The following is a 10,230-nucleotide window of genomic DNA, read 5'->3' on the forward strand; positions in this document are numbered from 1 at the left end:
GGACGCTGGGGACCTCTGCGGGCCCGATCCGGCCTCCCGAGGAGCACATGCCTGATGCCCCCTCCTTACAGGGGGGCTTCGCCCGCTGCTACGAGGTCACGGACACAGAGACCGGCAGCGCCTACGCGGTCAAAGTCATCTCGCAGAGCCGCATTACCAAGCCGCATCAGCGCGAGAAGGTGGGCTGGGGCCCCGGCCTGGCGGATGAGGCGCGGGGTGGGGACGGTGGCGTGGGAGCCCCTGGAGGATGACGATCCTGCCTGCACCCCCATTGCAGATCCTAAATGAGATTGCACTGCACCGCGGCCTGCAGCACCGCCACATCGTGCGTTTCTCGCATCACTTCGAGGATGCTGACAACATATACATTTTCTTGGAGCTCTGCAGCCGAAAGGTGAGGGATGGTGATTCGGGGTGAGGGGTCAAGGAGCCTTAAGATCCAAAGCTGGAGATCCTGTCTCTTCCTCACGGAACAGGGTTGAGGGAGGGCCAGGGAGGGCGGTCCAGGGACTGAGGCGGTGGTTCTCTGTAGTCCCTGGCCCACATCTGGAAGGCCCGGCACACCCTGTTGGAGCCAGAAGTGCGCTACTACCTGCGGCAGATCCTTTCGGGACTCAAGTACTTGCACCAGCGAGGCATCTTGCACCGAGACCTCAAGCTGGGTGAGACTCCTGGGCCAGGGGGCAGGTCGGGGTGGGGGTGGGGAGGCTCAGAAAGGAGTGTGACACACCTCTCTGCCCCCTTACAGGAAATTTTTTTATTACTGAGAACATGGAACTGAAGATGGGGGATTTTGGGCTGGCAACCCGGTTGGAGCCCCCAGAGCATAGGAAGAAGTGAGTGTTTCAGGGGGTGGCACAGTCCGTGTGTGACACAGATGACTGCCTGACAGGCAGCACCTCTGTGGGAAGCAGGATGATTGCCTGGTGTGTGTGTGTGTGTGTGTGTGGCAGATGGGGAAGATGATGGGCTGTTTGTGTGTGAAGGTGGAGGTGGCAGCCTGGGTTGCTGGGACTGGTGGAGAGGCTGAGGGTCCTATGGGTGCCTGAGTCCCTGAGACAGATGGGGATATAAGGATTCTTGGAGCTGTATGACTGATCTTGTGTGGATGGGGGCAGGTGACACAGTATTGTGTGTGTGAGACAGACAGAGAGTGTGGGAATGGCAGGAGATGACACCCTGTATGTAAGAAGACGCTGCTGTGGCCATGACTGGGTGTGAGGGACACAGACAGCATGTATGGCAGATGAGTGTTCATGGGGGATGTGACAGCTGGTGTTGGTGTGTGTATGTGGCACAGACTGTAGGAGGTGACAGCCCGTATGGGTGTCTGACAGATGGGAGTGGGGGAAGGAGGAAGGGATCAGTGATGGGCCCTCTGTTGACCCTGGAGAAGGGGGCTGGGTTGGGGGCCAGGCCCTCCCTCCCCCCGTCCTACAGAGCAGCTGAGCAGCTGGGCCAGGCAGGTGGGCGGGGACTCAGCTGCCATCCCCAGCATCCATTGTCCCAGGACAAGCAGGAGTTCTCTGGCCTTTGGTGACAGGCAGCTGCTTTGTCTGGACTCACAGTGGGGGCGGGGATGGGGCGAGGGCTCGCTAGGCTGGGCCTAAACCCTCCCCTCTCCTCCCCTTTCCAGGACCATCTGTGGCACCCCTAACTACGTGGCTCCGGAAGTGCTGCAGAGACAGGGTCACGGCCCAGAGGCAGATGTGTGGTCCCTGGGCTGTGTCATGTGAGTCCCGGGTCATCTGCACACAGATGGGTGCACGGGTGCGGCATACCTCCCACTGGACTCCTGACCCCTTATCCGCCCACAGGTACACACTGCTATGTGGGAGCCCCCCCTTTGAGACAGTCGACCTGAAGGAGACGTACCGCTGCATCAAACAGGTTCACTACACGCTGCCCGCCAGCCTCTCACTGCCTGCCCGGCAGCTCCTGGCTGCCATCCTTCGAGCCTCGCCCCAGGACCGCCCCTCAATTGACCAGATCCTGCGCCATGACTTCTTTACCAAGGTCTGTGGCACATCCCCAGGGGATTGAAGGGGGGCAGGTGCAGGACCCTCTCTTTTCTGCTCACATATGGCTCCACTCCTCAGGGCTACACCCCCGACCGGCTCCCTATCAACAGCTGCGTGACAGTCCCAGACCTGGTACCCCTTAACCCAGCTAGGATTCTGTTTGTCAAAGTTACCAAGAGCCTCTTTGGCAGGAAGAAGAACAAGAGTGAGTCTGGGATGCCATTGGTTTTGAGGGTACAGAGTGGCGGGGCGGGGGGCGGGGGGGCTGTTACATACACATACACATACATGGTGGTGGTGTGAGTACCTGGGAGCCCCTGGGGAGAGCGTGTGTTACATAGGCTGTATCATCCCTGTGGGAAGCAGGATACTGAGGGCTCTATCTGCCCCCATCCAGGTAAGAACCATCCCGAGGAGCGGGACGAGGTTTCCTGTTTGGTGAGCGGCCTCACTCGGACATCCATTGCCCATCAGGATGCCAAGCCTGAGGTGAGGTGCTCACACGGGCAAGGGTTCCCTGACTCACCCCACCCTAGCAGCTGCGGGAAGCTCGGGATAAAAGAGGCTGGTGAAGCATCTAGCCTCGTGGTGGCCTAATTGGCTGTGTCTCATTAGCCAGGCGGGGCTGACCTGGGCTGACCTGGGGTGACCTTGGTGCCAGGGCAGGCCTGAGCCATGGACTCTCAAAGATTTGGATTTTGCCCTGGCCGATTTGGCTCAGTGGATAGAGCGTCGGCCTGCGGGCTGAAGGGTCCCGGGTTCAATTCCAGTCAAGGGCATGTGCCTTGGTTGTGGGCACATCCCCAGTAGCAGGGGTGCAGCTGATCAATGTTTCTCTCTCACTGATGTTTCTAGCTCTCTATCCCTCTCCCTTCCTCTCTGTAAAAAAATCAATAAAATATATTAAAAAAAAAAGATTTGGATTTCAGGGCCTATCTCACCACTCCTTTCCCCTACCCAATCCTCCAGGCTCCAGCAGCTTCTGGTCCAGCCCCCCTCAGCCTGGTAGAGACAGCGCCCGAAGACAGCTCACCCCGTGGGACACTGGCGAGTAGCGGAGATGGTGAGCAGCCAGGAGTATGAGAGGTGCTAGCGGTTACTGGGCTGAAACCAGGGACCAGAGGGGAGGAGTGAGCAGGAGGACATGGCCTGGGTCCTAGGGGACTAATGCCTAATTCTGAGTACCCCGTTCCCTTTAGGGTTTGAAGAAGGTCTGACTGTGGCCACAGTGGTGGAGTCAGCACTCTGTGCTCTGAGAAACTGCCTGGCCTTCATGCCCCCAGGTACGGTGGGGTCTGGGACATGTGATGGTGGGGGAAGTTCTTTGGCTGGGAGGCCAGGAACAGGTCCTACTCCTTCCTCTCCCACGACAGCGGATCAGAACCCGGCTCCCCTGGCACAGCCAGAGCCTCTGGTGTGGGTCAGCAAGTGGGTTGACTACTCAAACAAGTTTGGCTTTGGGTATCAGCTGTCCAGCCGCCGAGTGGCCGTGCTCTTCAACAATGGCACACACATGGCGCTGTCGGCCAACAGAAAGTAAGTGCTGTGACGGGGTGTCTTGTATCGGCCATTGTACCCAGCAGGGCTGCACCTTGGTGTGTGCGCCTGGGCTCGGGGCCTGGGCTCCCTCTGACCTCCGTCTCCTCCCCTCCAGGACTGTGCACTACAACCCCACCAGCACAAAGCACTTCTCCTTCTCTGTGGGTGCTGTGCCTCGGGGCCTGCAGCCTCAGTTGGGTGTCTTGCGGTATTTCACCTCCTACATGGAACAGCACCTCATGAAGGTGTGTGGACTGGGGTGGGGCACATGGAGGACTAACATCCTGGTCCCTTCCTATTCCCCTTTGTGGAGGGGCTCAAAGCTGAAGGCTGACCCTCTAAGGGAGACAACAGTGGGAGGGCCCTGACTCATGTCAGACGAGTGACCTGCCTCTGCTCCCAGGGTGGAGATCTGCCTAGTGTGGAAGAAGTGGAGGTGCCTGTCCCCCCACTCCTACTGCAGTGGGTCAAGACCGATCAGGCCCTGCTCATGCTGTTCAGTGATGGCACGGTCCAGGTAAGAGCTTCTCTGGGATTGGGGGCAGGTCGGGAGGCCTAGGGTGGTGGGGAGGAAACGACTTGGGGCCTGGGCCCCGATCCATGCCACCCCCCTGTGCACAGGTGAACTTCTACGGAGACCACACCAAGCTGATCCTCAGTGGCTGGGAGCCCCTCCTTGTGACGTTCGTGGCCCGCAACCGCAGCGCTTGTACTTACCTTGCTTCCCACCTTCGGCAGCTGGGCTGCTCCCCGGATCTGCGGCAGCGGCTCCGCTATACGCTGCGGCTGCTCCGGGACCGCTGCTCGGCCTAGGCCCAGCCCGCAGAGCGGGCTACCACCCAGCCCTCAGGCCTGAGGCCGGTGCCTGTAAGGCTCTGGCCCTGGCCTCTGTGGCCCTCCCTGTCCCTTTGGTGCCTCACTGGGGGCTCTGGGCCTAATCCCCCAGGGAATCAGGGACCAACTTCACTGGGGTTGCAGGCTGCCTGTCATAGCTGCCTCCTACCCCTTCTCCAAGAAAAGCCTGAGCCTTAGCCCCCAGCTAGGGGGCGCTATTTATGGACCACTTTTATTTATTGACAGACATTTATTTATTGGGATGTGCCGCCCTAGGGAGGGCCTCCTCCTGGGATAATAAACCATTTTGCAGAACTTGGATGCCTCCTCACTCGTGGTAGAGCCCATGGACCGTGGCCACTGCAAAGAGCGAGGCGTTGGTGAAGGTGGCGGAGGCCAGGCCGTCATGCGCCCCGTCCCAGAGCGCACGGCTGACCACGTGCACACCCTGGCCCGTGTGCTGCCCCAGCACCACGCTGCACACCAGCTTGTAGCGGGGCGGGCTGAGCTCTCGCAGGCGCGTGTGCACCAGTTCGCACAGCTCCCGCGCCAGGGGCCCTGCCTTGGTGCCAGAGTAGACTGTGTCTTGTAGTCCTGTGGCCAGCACTTCCTCCAGGGCATGTTGTGTTCGCATGGCCTCCCAGCGCTCCCCAGGCGCTGGCTCAGTGCGATATGAGGGTGCCATCCGCCGAGGAGGTGCCAGGAGCAACCCAGAGAAGCTGATCCTTGAGCCTAAAGGCGGCTCTGGGCCCAAGGATGGTCGCCGGCCCCCAGGACCCATGCCTGGTCCAGCCAGCGAGTTGCGGCGGGAAAAGGATGAAGTCAGGCCCAGCACTGAGCTGCGGCGGGAGGCTGGGCCTGGACCTGCTGGTCGGGCCTCATCAATGCTGGGCAGGTGGCCTGGAGGCCGGGCCAGCGATAGTTTCAACCCGGGGTCTTTGGCAGTCTCCTCCTCCTGGCGTCCTGGGGGCACAGGCCTACCAGCCATGGACCTGCTGGCTGAGAGACCCACACTTGGATTGGGTGGCCTTCACCTTTGAATACCACTCATTTTCTTACTTGGTAATAAGAGTTTTTATCCCCTAACCTCTTCTTACCTGTGTTTTTGAGACAGGTAAATCAAATAGTCCAGGGCTGAGTGGATTCCTAGGTGCTTAGAGGATTAAGGGCTGTTAGGGACATAAACAAGGAAAGAGATGCTGTTTAGATTGTCATCTTGGACTCGACCCTGTCCCTTGAGCTCCTTTGCCTGGACACTGTGGGGTCAGCCAGCAGGAGAAGGGGTAGAGGTATCTGTTTTTTGCCTCAGCCTAGACCAGGGGTGGGCAAACTTTTTGACTTGAGGGCCACAATGGGTTCTTAAACTGGACCGAAGGGCCGGAACAAAAGCATGGATGGAGTGTTTGTGTGAACTAATATAAATTCAAAGTAAACATCATTACATAAAAGGGTACGGTCTTTTTTTTTTTTAGTTTTATTCATTTCAAACGGGCCGGATCTGGCCCGCGGGCCGTAGTTTGCCCACGGCTGGCCTAGACAGTGGTGCCTTCAACCCCTAACCAGAAGGAGGGACGAACAGACCCAACTCCAACCCACAGGTCCTAGCCTTGTGGGTGTTAAATCCAGTCATCTTCCACCCCCACCTGCTTCTAGAACGGTGGGCACATATTTCTCCCCACACCTGGCTGAGGCTGGGGGCGGGTGATACAGGAAGCTCCTTCACCCACTGCTTTTGGCCTCTGGCCCTACCTCCAGGATCAGTTCTTGGATGGCAGCTGTCTTCTGGAATCCCTGCAGGCACCCTGTCATCTGCAGCCTTTGGCCTCCAGCTCTCACAGCCTGGGTGGCCTGACGGCAGGTGGGAGAAGAAGGGCCCCTTGCCTGTGTTGTGGAGTTGCCATGGGTTGCTGGGCAAGCACTCCTCCCTTCCTGGTTCCCTCCCTCCCTCCGGGCTCTGACTTAACCTGGGAGTGTTGCTCCTGTGACACGTGCTGAGCGCAGGGTGCCTGAGTCACCAGGGGAGAGGGGACAACTGGGGCTCAGAGCCCAGGAACATTCTACCCTGACAAGGACAACTGGGAGCAGATGTAGAAAGGGGTGCTGGTCAGAAAGGTGCCCCTACCCCCGGGCTCTTAAGCCACTGTCCATTTCTCTTCTTGTGAAGAATGGCTCCTCACTCTTCACTTGTGAGTCTCAGAGGCCTGGGATATGGGGAGACCTTGAGGCTGCTGCGGGGGTGGCTGCTCGGGAATCAGGATCTGGGCCCACAGGAAGGAGCACATCATGACTCTATCGTCTCTCCTTCAGTCTAAACAAGGACAAATATTTCCGCTCCCTGAGCAGAGCTAGGGTGGGGCTTGGCTGACTTCCTCAACTCAGGGCTGCCTCAGCACAGGGGAGGGGGGCTCACTCAACTAGGCATCCAGCCTTCCTCCGACCCCTGCTGACCAAGTACTCGGGCTGGTCCCCAGCTTGCCACGCCTCTTGGGTTGCATTTCAGGGATGCCAGAGGCCACGACTCCTTTGTCAGCTGACACCTCCTCACCTGACCCCTCTGGGAGAGACAGGACTGCCCTCTCCCAAATGAGCCGTGTCTGGGCCCTGAGAACCTGGGCTTTCCCTTCCTGGCCTGTGTTATGAAGTTGCCATGCGTTGCTGGGCAAGCACTCCCTTCCGGGTTCCCTCCCTTGTTGAGGGGGGTTTCCCAGACCTGGCTAACCTGATCCTCACTCTGTGCGTGTGGGTGAGGGGTAGGAGGGCAGGGAGTTAGAACTCCGAAGCCAGGACCGGCGGGGCCAGGGTGCTAATACCCTCCGATTCTGCTTAGGGCCCCTCGGAAGTCTGAAGTTTTTCCTGGGCCTGTGGGAGATGGGCGGGGCCTCCTCAGGCCAGGCTCCAGTTTCCTTGGAAACCCACAGGCTTCCCACCCTAGTCGGCCTGGGCAGGCTCCCAGCTGGGGCCTCATTTGCAGTTAGCTTCTCCTCCCCCATTTAGTCTGCTCCAACTCGGCCTCTTTTGGTCCCCTCCCTGAGTCCCCAAGCCGAGCCTCTGGCCTCCTCTACCAGCCTCTGATGCCTTCTTCAGACACCTGGGCCTCTCCTGCCCCATCCCTAAACAGCTTCTCAGCAAGCGGGCCTCCCCAACTCCCGCCCCTCCCTCTCTGGCCTTTCTAGTCTCCTTACCAACTGTAAGGCCTGGCCAGGCCTCTTGCTCCTTCCCACCTACTGCCTCCCACATACTGACCTGCAACAGGCCTGCTAGGCTATTTCACTCACGCCCCCGCCCCCGCCCACCCATGGAGACCCCTGGACTGGTGCATGGGCAAGCTGAGCCCTTTTCCAAAGCCCTCCGAAGCCTCATCAACAACCGCCTGTACAGGTGAGGGGGTGGGTCCTCTCTGTGGGTTTCCATAGCCGGCTCTGCTGGGCCCCATGACTCAGGAAGCCCTGAGTGCAGGAGAGGCGAGGAGTTAGGACTTGACCCTCTTGAACTCAGGGGCCATAATATCCCCAGACCAGAGGTGGAGGGCAGTGGGTGACTGTGTGGCCTGAGGCAAAGGCCTTCCTTTTTTGGATCTTGGGCTCCTAGCAAAGAAGAGCCCCCTGCCCCCTGGGTCCGGAGAGATGGGAAGTAACTTGAGTCCCTCCCTGGGGAGGCAGAGGAGCAGATGACCCTGTCCTAGGAACTGGGCATTTACTAGAGGAACAAAAAGTTCAAGAGATTGAGCCAATGTCTCAGACAGGAAGTGGTTCAAGGGTGCTGTCTGGGGCTCAGTGTCTGCCTAGGACACAAGTGGTCTGAAACCAGGAATAGAGAAGGGGGGGGCAGGGCTGGTCGGGAGAATTAGCATATAGCTTGCTGTGCCCACTGGCTGAGAGCTGGGCTCCTCCACAAAGGTGGCTGAATCCCATAACCCTACTGCTTTGGAGGTCACAGGCCTTGGAACTGGGACCAGGAGGCTCCAGGAAGTCAGGTTTCATCCCCTGCCTCCTACCCACTACATTGTCAGAGGCCCAGAGGCTGGGGCCGGAAGTGATCATGAAGATGGAAAATGTGGTCTGGCCTCTTGATGGTGCATTACTGCTGTCTCTGTACCCCTATCCTCCCACCCCCTCTTGTCTGGAGGAGGCTGAAAAAAGCTGAGTTTGCAGTCTGTGGAGGAAGAGCAAGCAGCGTTTCCCTTCCCCCAAGACTCGGGCTGGGGAGGAGAGGGTATGTGTAATCCATCAGCCCTGGAGCTTCTTCCGTGATCAAGCATAGCCACCTCCTCCCAGACCGGAGAGTTTGGGATTACCATCCCATTTCATGGGGGAGCAAACTGAGATTCAAAGGTAGAAAGTCACTTGCCTGAGGTACCATAGGGTGGAGCTGGGACTAGAACACAGGCCTTTGTATTTCAAACCTTCGGCTGGAAGAACTAAGCCCTGTCTCTTATAGGACAGATAAGGAAGCGAAGACCCAGAATGGGCAAAGGCAAAGCCTAGAGTTGCATCCTAGACTCCGGCCTCTTCTCCCCTGGCTCTCTGCCCCTCTCTTCCACAGTGATGTTCGCTTTGTGGTCGGTCAAGAACGGCAGGAGGTGTTTGCCCACCGGTGCTTGCTGGCCTGTAGATGCAACTTTTTCCAGCGACTTCTGGGCCCAGAGCCAGGCCCTGGGGTGCCTAGCCCGGTGGTGCTGAGCACCATACCAGCGGAGGCCTTCCTGGCAGTGCTGGAGTTCTTGTACACCAACAGTGTCAAGCTGCACCGCCATTCTGTGAGCCCACTGGGCAGAGGTCTGGGGGGTGGGGGGTGGGGGGAGGGAGGGGGGCGAGGAGCAGGGAAAACTCTTCCACTCCAACCACCACTTTGCAGGTGCTGGAGGTGCTGACAGCCGCGGTGGAGTATGGGCTGGAGGAACTGAGAGAGGTGGGTTTATGGGGCAGGCCCCTCTCCTTTCCGTTGCCTCTGATGGGTTCATTTCATACCCTTCCTCACACTCATTCTGTCCCGGAGAGGAACATGTACCAACACCGGGAGAAGTATCTTACTGTGTTAATAGGCATTATGTGTGCCTGTGTGCAAAAGGATGCCTGCATGCCTGGTGTGTGCTGGGGGGCACACGGGGTGTTTATGGCTGGTGCCGTATATACCAGATGAGAGCCTTCATCCTTGTTCTTCAAATAGAAATAGACATGAAAACTCTCCTTTGTGGAGGGCTGGGCTTGCCAAGGCTTAGGCCCTGGTGACTCCCTGTCTCCCCTGGCCTGGGAGTCCATGGGCCTGGGCCTGGGCCTGCTAGGAGTCTGACGGCTGACGGTTCCAAGCCTGCTCACTGCTTCTGGGATGGGTGGGGGTCTGGGAGCAAGGATACCTCAGCACAACCTACACTCATTTCCGTTCCCAGCTATGCCTGGGGTTTGTGGTGAAGGTGCTGGACGTGGAGCTGGTTTGTGAGGCCCTGCAGGTGGGTGTTGCTGGACCCAAGCAGGTAGTCCCCCGTGTGGAGGGCTGGGCTACTAGGACACGGCCCCTCATCTCTAACTTGATCTCCCTCATTCTGCTCCCAGGTGGCTGTAACCTTTGGCCTGGGACCTTTGCAGGAGCGTTGCATAGCCTTCGCAGAGGCCCACAGCCAGGTACAGCTCCCCATTTTCATACAACCCCACACACCTCATTCTGCTCCTCCCTGACCCACTCCTGGACCCACAGGAAGCACTTCGGACCCGTGGCTTCCTGGAGCTGTCAGCGCCCGCGCTGCTGCTCCTGCTGCGCAGTGACAAGCTCTGCGTGGATGAGGCTGATCTGGTCCTGGCGGCCCGGAGCTGGGCGCGCGTGGGAGCGGTGAGCGGGGCGA

The 10,230-nt window shown here is 58.9% G+C and overlaps 3 protein-coding genes across 7 annotated transcripts in view; 2 read left to right on the top strand and 1 right to left on the bottom strand.

Moving 5' to 3' along the window:
- Positions 1–47: 47 nt before the first annotated feature.
- PLK3 (polo-like kinase 3) lies at positions 48–4,709 on the top strand. The gene is made up of 14 exons (XM_005881280.2): positions 48–179; positions 278–394; positions 533–662; positions 749–836; positions 1,637–1,732; positions 1,818–2,016; positions 2,100–2,226; positions 2,419–2,510; positions 2,991–3,084; positions 3,221–3,304; positions 3,395–3,557; positions 3,676–3,805; positions 3,964–4,077; positions 4,182–4,709. Exons 1-14 carry the CDS (start codon positions 48–50, stop codon positions 4,371–4,373), a joined length of 1,758 nt encoding a protein of 585 aa, XP_005881342.1. The 3' UTR covers positions 4,374–4,709.
- TCTEX1D4 (Tctex1 domain containing 4) lies at positions 4,710–6,606 on the bottom strand. 4 transcript variants are annotated; one of them, XM_014529229.1, is made up of 3 exons: positions 6,144–6,373; positions 5,492–5,563; positions 4,710–5,393 (listed from the first exon to the last, which is right to left on the bottom strand). In XM_014529229.1, the coding sequence occupies exon 3, from the start codon at positions 5,380–5,382 to the stop codon at positions 4,723–4,725; it is 660 nt and encodes a 219-aa protein (XP_014384715.1). In that variant the 5' UTR covers positions 5,383–5,393; positions 5,492–5,563; positions 6,144–6,373; the 3' UTR covers positions 4,710–4,722. The 4 variants fall into 4 exon arrangements, with proteins under 4 accessions (XP_014384715.1, XP_014384717.1, XP_005881308.1 ...); XM_014529231.1 differs by having other exon boundaries at positions 4,710–5,389; positions 6,076–6,373; XM_005881246.2 differs by having other exon boundaries at positions 6,076–6,373.
- Positions 6,607–7,671: 1,065 nt separating this feature from the next.
- The window catches only part of BTBD19 (BTB (POZ) domain containing 19), a 3,792-nt gene continuing 1,233 nt past the window's right edge, over positions 7,672–10,230 (top strand). For both annotated transcript variants that reach the window (XM_005881247.2, XM_014529227.1), the window contains exons 1-6: positions 7,672–7,772; positions 8,937–9,150; positions 9,249–9,302; positions 9,781–9,840; positions 9,944–10,012; positions 10,086–10,217. In XM_005881247.2, the coding sequence (XP_005881309.1) occupies positions 7,690–7,772; positions 8,937–9,150; positions 9,249–9,302; positions 9,781–9,840; positions 9,944–10,012; positions 10,086–10,217 (612 nt within the window). In that variant the 5' untranslated portion in view covers positions 7,672–7,689. The remainder of the gene's footprint in view (positions 7,773–8,936; positions 9,151–9,248; positions 9,303–9,780; positions 9,841–9,943; positions 10,013–10,085; positions 10,218–10,230) is intronic.

This window comes from Myotis brandtii, unplaced genomic scaffold (assembly GCF_000412655.1).
Source record: "Myotis brandtii unplaced genomic scaffold, ASM41265v1 scaffold674, whole genome shotgun sequence".
Classification (NCBI taxonomy): domain Eukaryota; kingdom Metazoa; phylum Chordata; class Mammalia; order Chiroptera; family Vespertilionidae; genus Myotis; species Myotis brandtii.

Coding starts and splice junctions, on each gene's coding strand:
- PLK3 (XM_005881280.2), top strand. CDS start 48: ATGCCTGATGCCCCCTCCTTACAGGGGGGCTTCGCCCGCTGCTACGAG. Junction 395..532: donor TGGAGCTCTGCAGCCGAAAG/GTGAGGGATGGT, acceptor GGTTCTCTGTAG/TCCCTGGCCCACATCTGGAA. Junction 3,806..3,963: donor TGGAACAGCACCTCATGAAG/GTGTGTGGACTG, acceptor CTCTGCTCCCAG/GGTGGAGATCTGCCTAGTGT.
- TCTEX1D4 (XM_014529228.1), bottom strand. CDS start 5,382: ATGGCTGGTAGGCCTGTGCCCCCAGGACGCCAGGAGGAGGAGACTGCC.